At 34.4% G+C, this 22,541-nt stretch overlaps 1 protein-coding gene across 3 annotated transcripts in view; it reads left to right on the top strand.

Moving 5' to 3' along the window:
- The window catches only part of DPP10 (dipeptidyl peptidase like 10), a 1,392,171-nt gene that overhangs the window by 871,156 nt on the left and 498,474 nt on the right, over positions 1-22,541 (top strand). For all 3 annotated transcript variants that reach the window (XM_074399881.1, XM_074399880.1, XM_003931538.3), the window contains exon 2: positions 7,005-7,119. In XM_074399881.1, the coding sequence (XP_074255982.1) occupies positions 7,005-7,119 (115 nt within the window). The remainder of the gene's footprint in view (positions 1-7,004; positions 7,120-22,541) is intronic.

Genomic DNA, 22,541 nt, shown 5'->3' with positions numbered 1-22,541 from the left:
AGGCTGAGATGGGAGGATCTCATGAACCCAGGAGGTTGAGATTACAGTGAGCCATGATTTTGCACTGCAGTTCAGCCTGGGTGGGAGAGCAGGACTCTTGTCTTAAAAACAAAAACAGGAAAAACAAAGAAACCCAAATTAAAATTAAACAAAACAAAACAAAACAAAACAACAACAACAAAAAAACAGAAGAGCAACAAAAGATACTTGCTTGGCATTTCTAGCATGCTTCCGGCTGACATTGATGCCTTTGGTCTACAGCTCAGATTTCAGTATGAATTAGCACTGCCTTATGTAGGTCAACAGCATCAACCTATAAAGACATAATTTTGAAAACTGTGTAACTTGTGATCAGTTAAAAAATAATTACTTTACTTAGAATAGAGTCCTCTAATCATAGAAGAAGGATAAATGAGAAAACCTTGAATGACATGGGAACAATGAGCAATTTTAAAAAGCAATAGGCAGTATAAGTATTAAGTGCAAATTAAATATGAGAAATGATCTCTGTGATTAATTTTCTTTATTGGTATTCTTAACTGATGTTTTGCAGGAAACCATGACTGATCTCCTAATGCTGGGCCATAGTCCATAATATTTAATTGTTATTTACACTAAACTCTTAACATTCAATGACTAAAGTTTTATTTAGTATAATTGCATTTCTTTCTTTAAATTGAGTTTAACTTTTCTTTTTGTGGTATTTTTTCAGACATGCTATTCAGACAATATGAACTTAATAAAAATTTAGAATTTTTTTTTCTTTTTTCAATGTTATAAAATATTTTAAATAGTAAAAATGTTGTTTCTTTGAGGCAAAATTAGATTTTTCCTGCTTCTTTTGGAAACTCTTTGAAAATGATCTTAGTTTCTTTTATGTTTATGAATCTAATAAAGCTTGTAAATTTTGTCAATTATTTTTGCCAGAAAGAAAAAAATTCACTTTGTTGAAATTTCCAAATACCTATGTGTATATTTTTATACACATTTTCGACTTACATTTTTTTCCTTTCTTTCCTTCTTTTTTTTTTTTTTTTTTTTTTTTTTTTGAGATGGAGTTTTGCTCTTATTTCCCAGGCTGGAGTGAGGTGGCACCAGCTTTGCTCACCACAACCCCTGCTTCCCAGGTTCAAGCAATTCTCCTGCCTCAGCCCCCTGAATAGCTGGGATTACAGGCAAACACCACCACACCTAGCTAATTTTGTATTTTTAGTGGACGGGGTTTCTCCATGTTGGTCAGGCTGGTCTCGAGCTCCCGACCTCAAATGATCTGCCCTCTTCGGCCTCCCAAAGTGCTGGGATTACAGGCATGAACCACCACGCCCAGCCTCGACTTACTCTTTAAAAAATTCCTCTGATTACTTTTCCATTCCAGATCTTATATAGTTATGTAATCCCAGCATATCCAGCACCTTTTTTATAAGATGTTGATTGAATATGCAAAGTGAATGTTTTATATCTATATAAGGAAATTAATCATTTTCTTTTTTATTTCTCACAGCAACATTTTATGATTTATTCTTTTACCTTTATTTATTTATCCTTGTATTATATTGTTGCCTAGAAAATTCTTTCTTAGACTTTATGCTCACTGTGAACAGGTCCCATTTTAATTTGTATTACCAGTTTCATCTTGTGTGATATCCCAAACCTTAACACATTACAGTACATTTTGTTAAATGATAATTGGTATTATTTAAAGGAAATTCCAGTTGAATTTCGATATCTCAAGACTATTCAAGTCAGAGCTAAATGTTTCTTAGGTGTGTTGTAAGAGCATGTTTCATTAAAACGGAGTTTATTTCAGGTATCTTTAACTCTAAAATGCTGTTTCTCTAATATCATGAGACAATATAGAAACTTTTTAAAGTATTTCCACATCCTTTAGGATATTTTCAGATTTTTCGGTATAACTGTCTTTGGACTATTTCTAACCTTTTCATATTTGACATTATTTACAGTTGAAAAGGTGAATATCATCAGTAAAATAAAATAAAAAACAATTCAAACTTTTGAGCTTTTTAACAGACATGAACTGATGGAAGAGGATGCCTTTTTAAAAAAAATATTGAGGAACTTTATTGAACTTCTTTGAGAAAATTTAAGATTCTATGTGAAGACATATTGAAACAACTAAATATAGGGAAAGGATAAAAGAAAAGTGAAGAACTAAGTTTTTTAGTGATTGGTTTGATTGTATTAAGAACACTAAGAATCAATGTAAACAATGTTAATACTCTAAAAGTAAGAAACCTAAGTACATCTTTTCAAACAGAATCACAGATCTTTTAAAGAACTTTCCCTGTGCTTCTTAGAAAGTAGACAGGTGTGGTGAGAAAATCTATTTTTGTTAAAGCACACTCACATTCAATTTAGATTCATAATTTTAATATCTCAATGATTTTTCCTTGTATTTTCTCTAAATATCATGTTTTTAGACTATTTAAATACAGATAGATTATCTTTCTCTTCAGAGTACATATGACAGATAAATACACTGATGTTTTCCAAAGGAAAGTACAAGCGGAATACTGTTTAAAGGAAACAAATTTTGGTATCTTTTACCTCCTTATGAAGAAAAGCAAATCTGATGGTTATATTTTCTCAGATAAAATGGTGTGTAACATTTGCATTTTTCCTACTTATGATTTCCAACATTTTTTTCCTCGAACCTAAATAGATAAAAAATGAATTTAGACTTAGATATACTATCTTTATAATGGTAAGCATTGCTTTGTAAAGTAACTGTTCTCTAAAGGGTGATGAGTAATTTGTTGGTGGTAGATATAATGTAAATAGTTAGGTTACAGACTCAGTTTAGTTTGGACTATAGCACTAATCTGTCTCTAGGCAATCACAATACTTAATATGATCTAACATTGAACACAGCATTTCAACTGATGCATACATCCACTGGAGGGCTCATTTACAAAAGTAGCACCATATATGGATTATTCAATCTTTGTCCCTAAGTTTCTAGACCCCTCCTTGTGATATCATAATCTAACATGCATTCTATTCTGCCACCAAAGCATCCAGATGATGATGTTGCAAGCTCCTAACATGTCCCTTGCCTAATGCTGCTGCACAGGACCATACCTGTTCTGTTGGTCTGGCATGTACAATTGATTGTTTCCAGATGTTGGGTGGTAGGAAGTCATCAAAAACAAAGTCAGTTAGGATCACTATCATCACCACTTAATTAACTGGCCAATTACTTTCCAAGCACCTATTAAGAGAACAAGAGATTGTTAACCGATGTAAGGAATCTAAAATTGTCTAAGGCTGGGTGCAGTGACTCACGATTGTAATCCCTGAACTTTGGGAGGCTAACACAGGAGGACTGCTTGATGCCAGGAGTTTTAGATCAGCCTGAGCAACATAGAAGACCTAGTCTTTACAATAAATAATTTTAAAAAATTAACTGAATGTGATGGCACATGCCTGTAGTCCTAGCCGCTCAGGAGGCATAGGCAGGAAGATCACTTGAACCCAGGAGTAAGCTATGATTGTGCCAGGGCACTCCGGTCTGGGTGACAGAGCAAGACCCTCTGAAAAAGATTTTTAATAAATAAAATTTTCTAAGATGTGATTCTTAAGGAGTTAATAACTTTAACAAGAGGGATATGATGGATCTTTATACATGGTTTTAAACAACACCATCACTACCATTCACCATGATGATGATGATGATGATATTCAATTATGATATTATGAATGATGAGAAAGAGTGCAAGTGATTTGAGGGAGACCATTCCAAACAGTTTGCTTAGTGGAAACTTTCTTATTGTTTACTTAGGTAAGAGTTTTTAATGAATTATTTTATTTTAATCCTTCCAACATTTAACAATCATTATTATTCCAGTTCAGGTAAAAATATTGAGGCTCAGAATAATTTAAAAGTCTGCTTGCAGTCTCCTAGCTCTCAAGTAGCAGAGTTGGATTCAAACTGATTGGTACAGTGTATTTTAGGCATTATTTTTTCCAGAGAAAGGAAAGTCATATCTGGCTTACCTGACTAAGAGAAACTCCCAAGGGAAGAGACATTTGAGCAGGATGTTGAATGACTGACAGTGTCTATAATGGGATGCATGTGAAAGGGGCTGGATGGAACAGAATTTGGAATGGAATGGTGATATGAAGGTTGAAGCACCTGAGGCTAATGTTAAGGAAATGATAATCAGAGCAGCATGAAATACAGGATTCTTTCTCAAACGGAGATCGTGCTAGCTGGGGAAGCTGGAGCGTGGATATAGATAATTATTGTTCTAGACTCACACATCTTTGATTCTATAGCTAGTGTAGGGATGTTAAAGAACTTTGAAGAATAAAAGTAATGTAAGTAACAGCATGCTTTAGAAATGCAATGGTAATAGAATATAAGGTAGATGTAAAGGAGAGAATTATATCATGTTTATTAAGTCAGCAGTTCTCAAACAGGGACTTGTAGATGCCTTCGGCATTGATGAGTCATTTCAGAGGAACCATACATTCTTATGTGCATCACTTTGTGAACAGAAAAATATGTCTCACTCAAATTTGTTTTACCACTTTTTAAATGGTAGACTTCCTGTCAATCATAATTGGGAAAATAGACATTTGCAAATATTACTGAATTCAGGATAGCATTAATGAATTCTGAATATTACTGTGAATCTTTCCAAATGAAAGGTATTGATGTACAATTATGCATGGGTCTACATAACTGTTGATTTATTGATTCTTTAATGTACTTGTTCTAGAAATATTTATCTTCGCAAGTGGCATCGTAGTGGTTAAATGTGATCTTTGTAATCAGATTTTATGAACTAGAACTCCAGCTGTCCCACTTATTAGCAATAAATGGATATGTTACTAATCTCTTTTAATCCCATTTTCTTATCTGCAAATTTGTCAAGATAACACTAATCTTACCTGATTATTTTGAGGATTATGTGAGATTGCAAATCTAAAATATTTCCCAGACACATAATAAAATATCTAAGCTATTATTACTCTTTGTTAGATCATGTCTGGTAGACATTACTTGCTTTTATCATAGTCACAAACTGAAAAGCACAGGCAAAAGCCATTTCTCAAATAGTTTGTTATGAGTTGGAATGGCAGTGTATCAAGATCATAATCAGTAAATTTCAGTTTATATATTTTTTCTTTGATTCTCGTACTGAGTTGAAAAGTCAGTTATAATTGCTGCGTTGCTATTCATTCCCCCCCCCCTTTTTTTTTACAATGTGAAACAATAATACCTGCTTGCCTCCCTTAGAGTTAATAAATTGGAAAGTATTTGTGGTTCTTGGCCCAGATACCCATTTGCTGTTGGTTATTGACCGTTTTTTCACTGTCTCAGTTCTTGAGATGAGTATTTCACAATTTATAAACTTTGATTTACAGCAGCAACCTCTCTAGTTCTGTCATTCTACCTTCTGAGTAGCTTGAAGAAGGGCATTATCATAGAGAATCACCAATCATCACAGCACACACATTTTGACAAAAAAAAAAAAAAAAAAAAAAAAAAAAACCTCACCTGGAAACCTGCAGGAATATTGTCTTCCAGATAAGGGTTTATGGTCTCAAGACAAGTATTGACTGTCTTTATATCACTTCTCCAAAGCTGATAATTTGGGAGACCCACTGTCTTGATTTACGTGAAAAATATGAATAGGAATCCTAAAGTGCAAGAGGAATAGAAGTGTTGGATATTCGAAAAAGAGGTGTGGAACAAGTCATTGAACAAAAAGTGGATTGATCTCTCTTGAATTTGGTTTATCAGAAGGAAAGACTAACTGAGAGTGATTAATCTGAGAAGGGAAACAACAAACAACAAAATGTCTCCTATGCATGGTTTCTTCTTGTGCTTAATATTTAGAGTCTAGTTCTTTAAATCTGATGGGTTTATGGCACAATTCAATACCAAAATCACTATATGAAAATTAGCTTCAGTGTTTTAATCTGTGAACCACAGGAACTCATGTAAAATTTATTAAATGTTTGCTATTCTGTTTATGTTTGTTTAAAACAAAGCTGCTCTATAGCTTCTTGGGTGATTTGTGCACATGTAGTGAACTGGATACCTTCATGGTTTGTTTCATGTATCACCAAATCAGTTAGGTATTTCTGAATAAAGAGACTGTATTGAGAAAGGATGAAAACCAGGTGGGAAATGGGGTAGGAACAAAAAATTGAGAGGCTCCGTGTTTTATAAATTTTATGACAAAGAAAAGCTGGCATTCATTTTAAATCAATATGGTCTGTGTTTTGCTTCAGTGAATTATGCCCACATATATCTAGTCAACACGGTAGAAACACAAATCATTGGAAGAATGAAAGCTTTACCACATGCATTGTGAAAGATGTACAAGTTTATTTTCCCCATCAACCAAACCTTTTGTCAATATCATGCATATTGCCTAGTGAGAGAACCTCGTTAACCAGATATAGAAGGACTTATTTAATTGAGTTACTACATCCTTTAGTTTTTATGAGTGGTGGGAGATCTGTTTTAAAAAGACCTGTTTGGTTAACAAATGTGTGCTGCTCTGCAGTGAGGGATGTTTTGAATGATTTTCCTATTTCTAATCTTTTCCCCTATCCAGTTAGAAAGTAGTCCACAGTGCTTCAGAACATTTATATTTAAATCTTTATTGTAGTTCCATTGTAGCAAGAATAAATGTAAATGGACTCAGTCTATTTCCATAATTATTTTGCAGAGTATTTTGGCTATTGTCCTGGTGTTTATAGTCAATTCATTTTCACACCATCTACATTTTGGACAGCAAGCATAAAACTCTGCTGGTTTATCTCACAGAGAGATCAGATTGCCCCCCAAAAGATAGCCATTTAAAATATATGCACTTTTGAATAATTAAATGAACTACCGAAGAGGAAATGGATTCTAATAAGCTTTCAAACTGTGATTGTGCCATGCACTGAATCATTTCTTTATGAATACATTTCTCTTGGAGCACGTATAATTATGAAACTTTTTTTTTTTTCTATCTCGGTAGGAACTGGGAAGTAACAGCCCTCCACAGAGAAACTGGAAGGGGATTGCTATTGCTCTGCTGGTGATTCTAGTTGTGTGCTCACTCATCACTATGTCAGTCATCCTCTTAACCCCAGGTAATCTGTCTTTATTCCTCTCTTATGATGCTATTGTGGATGATAATTTCACATTCAAATGCCTTAAGAGGGTAGCAATATGTGGTATCTTAGGGCACATTAGCATTGGTTGGAATTTGGATTAAAAAAAAAAAGCATAATCAGACATTTTGCAAATGGCACAGTAATTCTGTAGTTCAAATATCATGCAGGGTATTTTGGGGAAGCTAAAAATGTAAAATATACAAGTTGAGAATGCCAAGGAGCTTTTAGTCTCCATTGCCACTTACAGCCTTACTATGTGTTAGTTTGATAAATGCAGAAGACATTTGACTTTTATTGTGGGTTGAAGATGGGGGAGTGGTATTTGGAAGTTTCCATATATAGATCATAACTCAACTGTATGGAAATGGAAAGAGAGGATTTGATGGAAAAAGTTCAGATCGAAAGAGAGTGATCTAATCCTCTGCACTTGGACACTTCTTTCTTTTCCTTTCTTTCCCTGAAGTTTTTACATTCTAACCTTCTACCCAATCTAAAGAACCTCTGCAAATTGCCCTTGCAACGATTTTTGGACTGTGTTCTTCAGATTGAAGAGTTCAACACTAATATGGAAATTATTATTGTGTTTAATTCTTTTGGGAGAACTATTTCAAAACCCTGGAGATTTATTACTCTTTAGTAGGTACTAGTAGGAAAGGCAGAGATAAGGGGATTACTATTAAACTCCCCCAGTTGTCTTCCAGATACATTTGGCATGTTGCTGCAACCCACCCACCCAACTGTTTTCTCAAAGACTGAACACCCACATATGGCACAGTATTATGAAAAATAGTAATTTCTGGGATAGGATTGCACAAATCCAGAAATCAGCTGATATTTTAAAATTATAGCCTGTTTTTGAATGTTACTTATTTCCACTTTAGTTTTTGTCTTAGCTTTGTTATTTTATGAACCCCTTAAACACATTAAACTTATTTCTTGATGTACAAAATACAATTAACGATAACTCTTTTTCAGAGTCAGTCACGTAATTTCTGTGACTAATTATATAAATGACAGTATCAATTGTTCCAACGGGGCACTTCGTGAAATACACCATCTTTGTAAAAATATTGACTTTGAAATATATAAACTGCCAAGAATACAGTTGTTAGCTGTTTTTTGGGATATATATATATATATATATATATATATATATATATAAATTGCATTTTAGGTTTTGGGGTACATGTGAAGAACATGCAAGATTGTTGCATAGGTACATACATGGCAGTGTGATTTGCTGCCTTCCTCCCCGTCACCTATATCTGGCATTTCTCCCCATGTTATCCCTCCCCAACTTACTACCCCCCACCGTCCCTCCCCTAGTTCCTCCAACAGACCCCAGTGTGTGATGCTCCCCTCCCTGTGTCCATGTGTTCTCATTGTTCGACACCCACCTATGAGTGAGAACATGCAGCGTTTGATTTTCTGTTCTTGTGTCAGTTTGCTGAGAATGATGGTTTCCAGGTTAATCCGTGTCCCTACAAAAGACACAAACTCATTGCTTTTATGGCTGCATAATATTCCATGGTGTGTATGTGCCACATTTTCCCTGTCCAGTCTATCATCGATGGGCATTTGGGTTGGTTCCAAGTCTTTGCTATTGTAAACAGTGCCACAGTGAACATTTGTGTGCATGTTAGTTGTTATTTAACATGTGGAGAGGTTGAGAAAGAAATAAAGGGAGCCAGTAGTGAGGAAGGAGAGAAAGGTAATTGGAAAGAAAAAAATGAAAAATTCCCTGGTAAAAGTTGGCTTATCCAGCATTCTCCCAGGAACCTTTTCTTAACTGCCTCATTTGTACATCTGTAATACAATGTAATTAAACAATATGATGGCTCTAAGTTGCTGCACAATGCCAAGAATCATTGATACAGTAGTATGAGTTCCAGTATGATGTTTCACTTAAACATAAGAAGTTTAACATAATTATAAAAAATGAATGAGAAGATTTTGCTGCTTTCTATTGATGGCTATTAGCCAGATGGAGATGTTCCTGTCATAATCCCTACATATTTCTCCTGAATTCTTTTTCTTTCATTCTGATCCTAGCATCCTTGCCCCAGTGATTCACTTTCTCAGGTTTTCTTTTTACTCACTGAGGCCATATTGATACTTTAGAGTACTTGAGAGTTTGCTGCAACAAAGGCCATATACAGTTAGCCACTCACTAAATTAAACTTTCTCTGCTCAACACTTTCCAATTTTTATCAGTATAAAACCACAGTGAGGAACCATAATTGAGTTCATTTTTGTCCTGCACGTCTTCATTTATTAAAGCAAGAGCAAACATGGCATACCTTGGTTTGAGTTCTGTCTCTATAAGACACTAGTTTTGTGCAATTTGGCATGTTATTTAACCTTGTCTCTTACTTTACTCATCTGTATTATGAGTAGAATATTTATTGCCAACACTGTGGTGTTATTATGGAGGTTAAATGAGATAACGTAGTCCAAGAGTTTTGCAGTATCTAGCACTGCTGCTGCTATTCCTTTTATTATTGCCATTATTCAGTACTTTTGACCACCAGAAACCATACCAAGCAGTATTACATAAAGGATATTTCCCAGAAAAGGTATAAAACATCTCAGGAATATAGATCTTTGTGACTTCAATTTTAGTTATGACAAATGGAAAGGTATACAATATTTAACCTGGAGTTAAGTCTTCTGGGGTCAAATTATTCATGCATTCATTCATCCAATAGGTAATAATGGAGTACTTACCACATTCTAGGTGCTATGGTAGTTGGCCTTGCACTTTCACTATTTTATATATTTTACCTCCAATCCCTAGTTACATAAATATACACATTTAGAAACCTCACATATTTAGAACAACCACAGTCCCCTCCCCCCCAGGCTTAATTTCATATGATATTAATCATACAAATAGAAGTGGCATTTATTTATTTATTTTTGTTTTGTTTTGTTTTGAAGTGAGGTCTCACTCTGTTGCAGGCTGGACTGCAGTGGTGCAATCATGACTCACTTCAGCCTTGAATTTCTGGGCTTCAGCAATCCTCCCACCTCAGCCTCCTGAGCAGCTAGAACCACCATGACCAGTTATTTTTTAATTTTTATTTTTGTAGAGATAGGATCTCTCTGTGTCATCCAGACTGGTCTCAAACTCCTAGTCTCAAGCAATCCTCTTGTGTATGCCTCCCAAAGGGCTGGGATTATAATCATAAGACACCACACCCAGCCCACAATTATTATTTAGATTTACAGTTTACCAAATGCATTTTACATACTACATGTTCAAAAGTCTTTGGATTTCATTATTATTATTATAGTAGGGACATTATAAAATAAAAAAGTAAGTAATTATACTGGAGTGGCAAAGATATTGCTATAGGATGCAGACATCCTCCTTTATACAGAGAGTGTTCTATGCGCTCTGTAAACTCAGTGCCATCAAGTGCCTAGAATATTATATAAATTGATGAAGTGGGTAAGTATAACAACAGTGGTTAGTCACTTGAGTTGTGACCCAGCAAAATGGCAGTCTAGTTGTGTGGCCTTTATGGTGGGCTCAACCCAAAAGTGACAGAGTAATATATAAGGCCAGAAGACTGGTAGTTTGCAGCACAAGACTTGGGTCTTCACCCGGGAAGCACTTTTAGAAGTTATCTAGTCTTGCCTCTCTCATTGGACAGGAAAAATACCTGAGTTTGTTTATCTTTTGGGGTGAGAACAAGAATATGCATCAAGACCATGTACACTTTTGATTTTGCATGTGTCTGTGGCTGTATATGTCTGTGATCAGACTGCAATGCTCCAATTGCACCAAGCCTTTCTCTTCTAACCTTCAGGCTTGAGTTCTCTCAGCTGTGCTAGAACAAAGCCACAAAGAAAAACCTCCAGCTGGAAATTCAACATACAGCATCACCCTTCCAGTCTTCCCTCTGTCCACCAATATGTTCTCAAGGCATAGCTTTTAAGTGAACCACTGAAACAGGTATAAACTTTCAACCAAGTAGGGGAATCCATGTCAGGAGCAGAAGCTTCTGATTGTGAGAGTTTAGCAAGACACCGGGACATTCAGGACAAGGGCTGCCTCAAGAACAATTTTTCCAATAAGAGCAGCAGTCAGAAATTCATATAGCTGCTATAATTATATAACCCTGGGCTAGTCACTTACCTCTATGGTATCAGTGTGTCATTGAAGAAAAGGACATCTTTAGTTTGCTAGAATGGGAAGTCATCTCTTGAAGTGAATTATAACTGTAATATCTATTATTGAATAATAGATAAATAAACACTACCAACAATAATAATGCTTGTTTAGTGACAGATATAGCAACAGATGAAATATAGTGAGCTCTTTCACTAAGATTTTTCTATCATGAAAATACATTTAGTGGGTATGTTTAAAGATGAAAGCATACAAAAAGTGGTTTAGTCAAAGAAATGTTTTTGAAACTCTTTTACTCAAAATAGCATGACAATTTTCAGGTAAGTACTAAGGAATGCAAGCCTGTAACCAGAGAATCACATGTTCATTGTAATTTTTGTTTGATTGCAAATTATATTGCAGAAGTAATTTGACACACATGCCTTACTTTCTAAGATTATCAGACTCTTCCTTGCCTTGTGAAGAGAAGCCCTAACTATTTTTGAAGAATATTCTAACTATTCAAGTAATTTATTTTGTAAGGATTTCTGAAAGAAACAAATTATTCACTCTACTTTTTAAATTAAAGGGTGGACTTATTCAAATGCATTGATGAAGCCTACATTTTTTTTTCTATTGCGTTTGTTTAAAGAAAATGTTTATCCACATTTATTTTGAGAATATATTAACTATGAGATCAATAATTATATTCTACAAATATATGAGAGTACATTTATGCTTAAAGTTGTGGAAATCAATCTAGTAAAGCTGTGCATTTAATTTGCAATCTTTTTTTTTTTTTTTTTTTGAGACGGAGTTTCGCTCTTGTTATCCAGGCTGGAGTGCAATGGCGATCTCGGCTCACCGCAACCTCCGCCTCCTGGGTTCAAGCAATTCTCCTGCCCCAGCCTCCTGAGTAGCTGGGATTACAGGCACGCACCACCATGCCCAGCTAATTTTTTGTATTTTTAGTAGAGACGGGGTTTCACCATGTTGACCAGGATGGTCTCGATCTCTCGACCTTGTGATCCACCGCCTCGGCCTCCCAAAGTGCTGGGATTACAGGCTTGAGCCACCGCGCCCGGCCGTAATTTGCAATCTTATTTTTACACTTAATATGTAGAATGAGAAGGACTATACTTGGGAGAACATTATGTGCAGAATACGATTACCAATTTTAACCTGTTTTGAGAACAAAGGTGCATATTTTGTGAGTCAGAATGCATTTGATAGAGGATATTCATCAAGCTCTTTAATCCATCTGCCATATTGAAATAGCCACCTGAGAACTGTCATACTCCACAATTCCTCAGCAGCAATGGCCTTTTGCCTTTTGTGTGTCTGTAATCAGTCAGTGCCAAGACAGAGTCATCACACTGATTATCTGTCATGGCTGACTAAGACCAAAATGTGATCTTCATTGTTAGCTCTAGCTCTTGTTTCTTTTTGAAACTTCCCAACTACCATCTGTTACAATAGTGGGATTCATTCCTTTAGTACACTTTTTAGGTTGCAATTTGGACAGTCTTTGCAGGTTTATCAGAGTATAAAAGAAACCATGCATTGATGTAAGAATCATTAGAACTCTGCTTGATCTCAGTTAAACAAGAATATAATCATGATTTTTTTTCAGTTCCACAAGAGAGATGTCTTTATGTTCACTTCCAGAAGTATCTCTAAGATTAAGAATTTTAAACTAGTTTCATATGCCATGTTAAGTAATAATTTACAGAGGTCAATACTGCCACAGTGATGTTAATGGTTAGATGAGTCTTTAATATCAGATATGAGTTACATTCATGAAGCCATGCTCAATTAGTTCACTTGAGCCAAAACATAGAATTAAAGAAGTGAAGGAAGAGAAACATAGGCAGCCCGATCCAGAAAAATCAACAAAATAAGCCAAAAACTAGAAGCCAGCCTTTGAGGAATTAGGCTTTTCCTTACATCAGCTTAAATGTGCAGTGTACACAATCATCTTATTTAACCCTTATAACACACCAGTTTAAAGGAAGTAGACCAATTTGCTACTTAACACAGCTAAGAGTGACAGATTTGGATGACTTCAGCAGCTAGTTTGTGGAGAAAGTGTAGTAGAGAGAGAGATTAAATTGACCTTGGTATTAGACTGACTTGGATTCATCCCCTAGCCTTGCTACATGCCCAAAAATATGACAATGAGGTAAATAATTCTCTTTCCCTATAGTTAAGACATCAGATAGTTAAGACATCAGATTAGGCCTGGCGTGGTGGCTCATGCCTATAATCCCAGCACTTTGGGAGGCAGGGCAGATCAACTGAGGTCAGGAGTTTGAGAACAGCCTGACTAACATTGTGAAATCCCATCTGTACTAGAAGTACAAAAATTAGCTGGGTGTAGTGGTGGGCACCTGTAATCTCAGCTACTTGGGAGGCTGAGACAGAATTGCTTGAACCGGGGAGGTGGAGTTTGCAGTGAGCCGAAATCACGCCACCACACTCCAGCCTGGGTGACAAAGCACGACCCTGTTTAAAAAAAAAAAAAAAAAAAAAAAAAAGATGCCAGATTAAAAAAATGATTTGACCCTTTAAAAGAGGGCTCTAAAAAGATTCATGTAGTCCCCATGTACATATATATATATATATATATATATATATATATATATATATATATGGTTTCCTGGAAAGCATTTAATAAAATTAAGGACTTTATTGGACTGATGACAGCTGATTTGTTATTGTTATGCAAAAATTTATTCTAGTTGCTATTATGCTCTAACAAAATATCAGTTCCTGGTTATAATTAGTTAAAATGTTATATTATATGGCAAACAATATCCTGGCATCTGTAATTTAACAGATGTCATTTAAACACCTGACCTGTGTTTGAAAATGTCAAAGCAATGATTAAACTATCCCCAATATGCTTTATGAGGGGAAAATAGTTTTACAGATTTTCAGATTTGCATTACTTGTAAACATCAGCATCGACCACGATGCAAATTGTTTATTTTGTTGAATTAAAACAGAAGATGTGTTGTATTGATAGGCATAAACTAATGTGTCTCTGCTTGTTTTTTTTTTTTTTTTTTTTTTTTTTCAAGAACAGCACAGATTGAATACAGATTTCAATGTAGCATTATCCATGCATAATCAGGCTGCAGAGAAAACAATCACAGATTCTAACAATTTCTCCCCATATATTATCGATAGTTGTTGCTTTTAAAAACTGATTTATCTCTACTGTTGAACAAAAAATAATTTCCTCTGGCATTAATGGAATAAAAGTAGTTACATTTTTTGTCTTTGCTTTATAGTTTCATTTCTATATTTAAGCCATATTTGATTCCCTTAGTTACTCTCATAATGTTGAGTGTCCAATCAGATAAATGATGAATTTGATTTATATTATAATGTCTTTAGTTTTACAAGAGTCAAAAGAGACTCTATTAACAATTATTTATACCTTCTTCTTGCCAGATGTTGTACTAAGTGCTTTACATGTATTTTATTTATTCTCATATCACAAATATTGCATAGATTTTGTTTATTCTCATATCACAAATATTGCATAGATACTGTTTATTTACATTCTAGAGTGTTCATTTGAATCTTACAAGTTGATGTAAATTGCTTAATTTCACACAGCTAGAAGGCAGAGATGCTGGATGACTATCTCAGGAACTTTTGGTTTTGACATGTGTCATAATCTTTGTCATTTAAGTTAAGACATTCTTACACCCATGGAAGATGGAGCAAAAAATGTTTTAGAAAAATAAATTTCTGCTTTATTCCTCTCCATGATTTTTGTAATTAGCAAAGTAATTCTGTATATTTCTAAAAGGGAAGGCATAGCAGAGAAATAATTCAACTGAGGATGGAGGTGTTAAAAATTTGGACAAGGGGCAGAAAAGGAGGCAGTGACAGAAGTGGGAAGTTGAAAATCATAAGTGTAAATTCTGTATGTATTTTTATTTCTGGTTTCATAATTTTTCAGACTTCAAATACCCATGATAAAATACAAGTTCACATTTTCTATCCTATACCACATTATATAAAATTGTATGTTATTATAGAACTTTAAATATCGTGTCATATATTTTATTTGCTTCTGCCTAATAGAAATTTCATTTAAAAATGTGACATTCTGTCCTCTAATGTATTATTAGATAGCCTTGTCTCTGAGAAGTCAGGTTTCCATGAAACAGAGAGTTATGGTGGGGTATGATAGCTTGTGCCTGTAATCCTAGCACTTTGGAAGGCCAAGACAGGAGGATCACTTGAGCCTAGGACTTCAAAACCATCCTGGGCAGCATAGTGAGACCCCATCTCAACTAAAAGTTAAAAAAAAAAAGCCATGTGTGTTGGCACATGCTACTCAGGAGGCTGGAGGATTGTTTGAGACTGAGAAGTTGAGGCTATAGTGAGTCATGATCATACCACTGCACTTTAGCCTGGACAATAGAGCATGACTCTGTCAAAAAGAAAAGAAAGAAAAGCAAAGCAAAAAAAAAAAAAAAAAAAAAAAAAGAAAAAGAAAGAGAGAAAGTGTGATATACAATTACCCACTCCACCTGGGAAAAAATATTGTAATACATATTTATGCTCTGTGTTTATGGACGAGGATATTTTAATACATAGTTATTTCCCATGATGCTATGCGTATGCAATTAACATTAAATTCCTTTGTTTTAAACTGTAACCAATGTCACCTGTATTACAGAGTTCATCTGTAAAAAGAGACTGTATAAGTAAAAAGAAAAAAAACAACAAACCTTTATTTAACAGTATTTTAAACTAATATCCCACTTTGTATCTTTGATCAGGAAAATGAAATTTTAGCTAGAGCAATTTCAATGTTTGTTCTTTATTTTGGCTAATTTAACTGCACTGTTTGTCTTGGTCTAAGATTGTTCAATTAAGTTTGAAGTCCAATCTGATAAACTCTAGTAAAACTAGAATCAGTGAAACTAGACTTTGGAGACAACCTTACTTGAATGGAAGACTGTACCTTAAATCTGTGGATCACATTTTGACTTGCGTGGGGTCAAGACCTCCAATGCAATACTCGCAGCTTATTCTGCATTTGCTGAGTTATCTTCAGTAACTATGTAACTAGAGAAACAGAGCAAGTACATTAACTATTTTATGTGAATTATTATTTAGTGTTCGAGAGTTCTAGTTACTTGAATGGCTTTATCTCTCCACATGACATTCATTATCTTTCTTGCCTAACTTAAATTCCTGATATTATTATTTTTTAAAATATTGAGATAAAAGTCACATATCATAAAATTATCCATTTTAAAGTGAACGATTCAGTGGCACCCAGTACACTCACATCATGTGCAACCACCCATTCTATCTAGTTCCAAAACATATTCATCATCCCAAAAAGAAACTGTACCCACTAAGCAGTTACTCCTCATATCCCACCTCCCTCATCCCCTGGCAATCATCAGTCTATTTCTGTTTTCTGAAGATTTACTTTTTCTAGATATTTTACATAAATTGAATCAAGTAATATATGATCTTTAGTGTCTAACGTCTTGAATCAAGTAATATATGATCTTTAGTGTCTAACATCTTTCACTTTGCATGTTTTAGAGGTTTATCTACCAAGTCACATATAACAGTGCTTCATTCCTTTTTATGGCTCCTAGCAATCCGTTGTATGCATATTCCACAGATTGTGCTACTGTGAACATGTGTGTATTTGTTTGAGTCCATGTTTTTAGTTCTTGAGGTTATATACCGAGGAATGGAATTGCTAGGTCATATAGTAATTCTGTGTTTAAATTTCCGAATAACTGTGTGCCACAGCAGCTGAACCATCTTACATTCCCAACAGAAATATTCATGTGTTCCAGTTTCTCCATATCCTTAGAAACACTTGTTATTTTCTGTGTTTTTTTTAATTATGGGCATTAAAGAGATATGAAGTAGAATCTCATTTGGTTTTAATTTGCATTTCCCTAATGATTAACAATGTTGATTGAACATTTTCTCACATGCTTATTGGCCATGTATCTTCTTTAAAGATATGTCTATTTAAGCTTGTTGCCCATTTTAAGCGACTTGTTTTACCGACAGTGAGTTGCAGGAGGTCTTTATTCCAGATATTAATCTCTTGTCAGAAACATATTTTCATATACTTCCTTCTATAATGCAGGTTATGTCTTTCATAATGGTTTCATTTGGTGCACAAAGTTCTTCATTTACCTATTCTTCCATTGTTTATGCTTTTGTTGTCATATCTAAGAATGCATTGCTAAATCCAAGGTCACAAAGATCTATCTTTTTGTTTTTTTTTAAATAAGTTTATGGTTTAAAATGATTTTGTGGTTGATCATTTTGAGTTAAGTTTTTAATACGGTGTGAGTTAGGGAGTCTAGCTTTAATTTTTGCACATGAACAACCATTTCACCCAGCAATTGAAGAGACTGTTCTTTACTAATTATGGGAGTGTGACCCTTGTTGATTGTTCTTGCTTACAGATATACGAGTGATTTCCAGGCTTACAATTTTACTCCATTCATCTCTGTATCTGTCCTCATGCTGGCATTGTACTATTTTAATTACTGCAGCTTTGTAGAAATGCTTGAAATCTGGAAATGTGACTGTTACACTTTAGATTGTTGAGGAAGATTCTTTTTATTTCCAGCTCTTAAAATATTTTTGTAAGGAGTGTTGGATATTGTCAAATACATTTTATCCATAAATTGAGATGAGACGACTATTTGTTTTTCTCCCTTTTCTATTATGTGTTGTATTACATTAATTTTCTTTTGTTTAGGCACTCTTATATTCCTGGAATAAACCCCACTTGTTCATGGTGTATAATCCTCTTTATATGCTGAAGAATTTTGTTTTCCAACATAGTTTAAGGATTTGCATCTGTATTTATAAGCGATGTTGATCTGTTAATTTCTTTTCTTGTGCTGTCTTTGTCTAGCTTTCATATCAAAATAATTTTAACCTCATAGAATAAGATAGTAAGTAATCTCTCAGTTTTGGGAAGAGTTTGAGAAGGATGAGTGTTAATGCTTCCAAATGTTAGAATTCACAAGTGAATTCATCTGTTTCTAGCCTTTTTATTATTAGGAAGGTTTTTGATTAATGTGTTTTGTAACTTACCTATTATACATCTGTTCAGGATTTTTATTTCTTCTTGAATAAGTCTGGTAGTTTGTGTTTTTCTAGCAACTTGTTTATTTCATATAATGTCTGAGTTCATTTGTCCTGCTATAACAAAATACCACAGATTGAGTAATATAAACAATAGTAATTTATTTCTCACAGTTCTGCAAGCTGGAAAGTCCAGGATCAAGATTCTGGCAGGACTGGCATCTGGAGAGGGCTGCTTTCTGGTTCCAAGATGATACCTTTTGGAACTGTACTCTCCAGAGGGAAGGAATACTGCATCCTCACATGGCAGAATGAACAGAAGGAAAAGACAGTCTTCCTTTCCCTTCAAGCTCAAGACCTTTTATAAGGATATTAATTCCATTCATAAGAGTAGGGCCCTAATAATTACCTCCCAAAGTTCACACCTCTTAATACTATTGCTTTAGAGACTAAATTTCAATATGAAATTGAAAGGGGAACACAATCATTCAAGCCATAGTGTATAATTTGCACCTCTACTATTTGATACATATATGATTATTATTTTGTCTCTTTAATGACCATTTTTCTATATATAGTATCATTTCTTCTCATAACAATTTTTGACTTAAAGTCTATTTTTTCTGATAATAGGATAACAATTTCTGCTCTTTTTTGGTTATAGTTTGCATAGAATGTATTTTTCATTCATTTACTCTCAATGCATTGCATCTTTAGAAATAAAGTAAGTGAATTTAAAAAATCCAGTCTGCCATTTTCAGCCTTTTGAATGGAGAATTGCATTTATTTACATTTAGTTTCTTCAAATGAAGTAATTGTTTCATTATTCCATTTATTTTCTGTCTTTTAATTTTTTTCCTTTAAGTCCTTCAAAGCTGCCTGCTTTTGTGTTTAATTTATTTTTGCAGTGTCCTTCTTTGATTCTCTTCTCATTTCCTCTTGCAGATTGTTTCTTATGGTTATGCTGATTACTGTAATTCATATTTTAAATTTATAACAATTTAGTTTGAATTAATTTTAACTTATCTTCAATCACATAAACAGACGCTGTTTTTATACAGTTTCATCCACACAGTATTGTTTTCATCACAAATTACATCTATCTATATTGTGACCATTAATCTAAATTTATAATTATTATAAATTTTTCTTTTAAATTATAGGTAATATAGAAAATATAAAGATGAGTCACAAGCCAAATATACAATAAGACTGCCTTTTCTGTTTACCTAGGTAGTTATCATTGCTAGAGTTTTCTGTGTCTTCATATGGCTTCAAATTATTGTTAACATTTTTCTATTTCATGCTGCAATATTTCTTTAACATTTTTGGAGGGCAGTTCTACTTACTGCAAACTCCCTTAACTTTCCTCAGCTTTTGTTTATCAGGGAATGTCTTGGTTTCTCCTTCATTTGAGTGATTATTTTGCTAGATACAGAATTTTTGGTTGAAACCTCTTTTCTTGGCTGGGCACAGTGTCTCACACCTGTAATCCCAGCACTTTGGGAGGCTGAGGTGAGGGGATCACCTGGGGCCAGGAGTTTGAGACTAGCCTGGCCAACATGGTGAAACCCTGTCTCTATTGAAAATACACACACACAAAAACAGCTGGGTGTGGTGGCAGGAGCCTGTACTCCCAACTATTCAGGAGGCTGATTTAGGAGAATTGCTTGAACCCAAGATGTGGAAGCCGCAGTCAGCTGAGATTGCACCATTGCACTCCAGCCTGAGCAACAAGAGTGAAATCCCACCTTAAAAAAAAAAGAAAAGAAAAAAATGTAAGGAAGGAAGGGAGGGAGGGAAGGAAGGAAGGAAGGAAGGAAGGAAGGAAGGAAGGAAGGAAGGTAGGTAGGTAGGCAGGCAGGCTATTTTTCTCTAAAAATATTCCACTTTCTTCTTGTCTGCATATTTATTGATGAGAAATCTCTGTTAAACTTATTGAGAATCCCATATATGTATCAACAGGATTTTCTTTTGCTGCTTTCAGGATCATGTCTTGGTTCTTATCTTCTGATAATTTGATTATAATGTATCTTAGAATGTATCTTTCAGTGTTATTTTTCTTTGAGTTTATTGAACATCTTGAACATATAGTTCCATGTATTTTGCCAAATTTGGCAAATTGTTGGACGTAATTTCTTTAAATCCTTTTTCTGCCCTTTTCATATCTCTCTTTTTGTGATTTCAGTTCTTTTATGTTGCTAAGTATAATGGTGTTTTAAATGTCTCTTAGGCTCTGCTCATTTTCCTTCATTCTTTTTTCTTTGTGCTTTCTATACTGGTAATTTTAATTGATCTATCATAATTTTCACTAGTTTTTTCTTCTGCCTGCTCAAATTTGCTGTTTTATTCTTCTACTAAATTTGTATATAAGTCCTTATACTTTTAAGCTCCAGAATTTCTATGTGTGTATGTGTTTAATAATTTTTATCTCTTTGTTGATACTTTCTACTTTTTAAATGCATTGTTATTCTGGTTTCCTTTAGCTCTTTATTCATGGTTTTCTTTAGCTCTGTGAGCATATTTAAGACAATTGATTTAAAGTCGTTCTCTATTAAGTAAAATGTCTGTGCCTCCCCAGCAGCAGTTTCCATTAATGTCTGTGAATAGACTATACTTTCTTATTTCTTTGCATGCTTTACAATTTCTGATTGAAAAGTGCACATTTTGAATATTACAATGTGGGACTCTTAAAATCAAATTTTTCTTCCTTTTCTAGGTTGGCTTTTGTTGCTTGCTGTAGGCTGTAGTTACGTTTGTGTTCTTTGGTAGAATCTTTTAAACTATTTTTGAAAAATCACTGTTATTCACCATGTGTGTTTTCTGAAGTCTCTGTTCTTTAGCTTGTGTTAGCTAGGGTTTCCTGTTTGATTTTTTTTTTAACAAATATGTTCTTGAATATTGGGAGGCAAATGTGGCTATTGGTGGGGGCTGGGGTATGGAGGCTAAGAGAAATAAAAAAACAGAGAGGGTAACATACCTTTTCAGATTAGCTCTGTGTTTGGCACTTAAACACTGAGTCTATTTACAACTCTACCTTAATCTTTACTTCCTGCTCTTACTAGGCCTGTAGTTCAGCCAGAGGTGAAAGCTTAGCATTTTCTCAGGTCTTTTCAGAATATTCGTCCTATCTTGGGAATGCATGTAGATTTCTAAATTCCTCAATGTGTGTAGGCACTTCGAAAGCCCTAATTTCTCAGAGAAACTCTTGAGATTTTTCTACCAAGCTTTGGGTGATATGTTTTATGCTTCAACTATAATCATTCTTTTTTTTTTTTTTTTTTTTTTTTTTTGGCTCAGATAGCTATGGCTTATTCAACTGCTTTACAATGCCTTGAGGAATATTTGCTACTTTTCTGCCAAAAGTAGGTTTCAAGTCAGATGTAACAAAGAAAAAAAGCCTTCTGACAGTCTTTCAGGTTGCTCCCAGCTTAGACTAGATAATTACATTCTTTTTTCCAGATAAGTTCTACCCCATTTGCTCCAGAACTAGGAACCAAGATTCTGTATGCTGAGTGCTGGCTGCTAAGTTAAATGTCATCACCCAGCAGGGAGAGGGCTGGGATAATGGCAAATAAAAACCCACAAAGCTTTTCTTCTGTTTTTAAGTTGCCTTTTCTTCTTTCAGCATTTTTTGACTTCTGTAAACATTTGACCACTTCCTAGAATTTTGATAAAGCGTATTCTTACCATTTTTCTTTATTATTTTCCCCCAAGTTTCTATGGAGGAATCATCTCTGGAAGCTGCCTGCTTCTTTGTTCAGGATCACTCTGAAAACAAACCATTACCAACACAATTAACATGTGTGATGGCCTCTTTTACTGTGATCCACCTGGATTTTTTATTATATTTGAAGCCTAGAATAAGCTTTCTATCTTTACCACCTACACTGCTTTCTACATTTACTATATTATTCATGATAGTTTCTATTACAAACTAAGTTCTCAGTAAATTCAGGCATACCTTGTAGATATTGTAGGTTTAGTTTCAGAACACTGCAATTAAACAACTATTCCAATAAAGAAAATCATACAATTTTTTTGGTTTTTCACTGCATGTAAAAGTTAATGTTTATAGCATTTGTAGTCCGTTAAGTGTGCAATAGCATTGTGTGTTATAAGTGTGCAATAGCATTGTGTGTTATAAAAATGGACAGACCTGGCCAAGTGTGGT

Source organism: Saimiri boliviensis, chromosome 5 (assembly GCF_048565385.1).
Source record: "Saimiri boliviensis isolate mSaiBol1 chromosome 5, mSaiBol1.pri, whole genome shotgun sequence".
In the NCBI taxonomy this organism is placed as follows: domain Eukaryota; kingdom Metazoa; phylum Chordata; class Mammalia; order Primates; family Cebidae; genus Saimiri; species Saimiri boliviensis.
The sequence above is the reverse complement of the archived record's forward strand: the minus strand, read 5'-3'. Positions and strand labels throughout refer to the sequence as shown.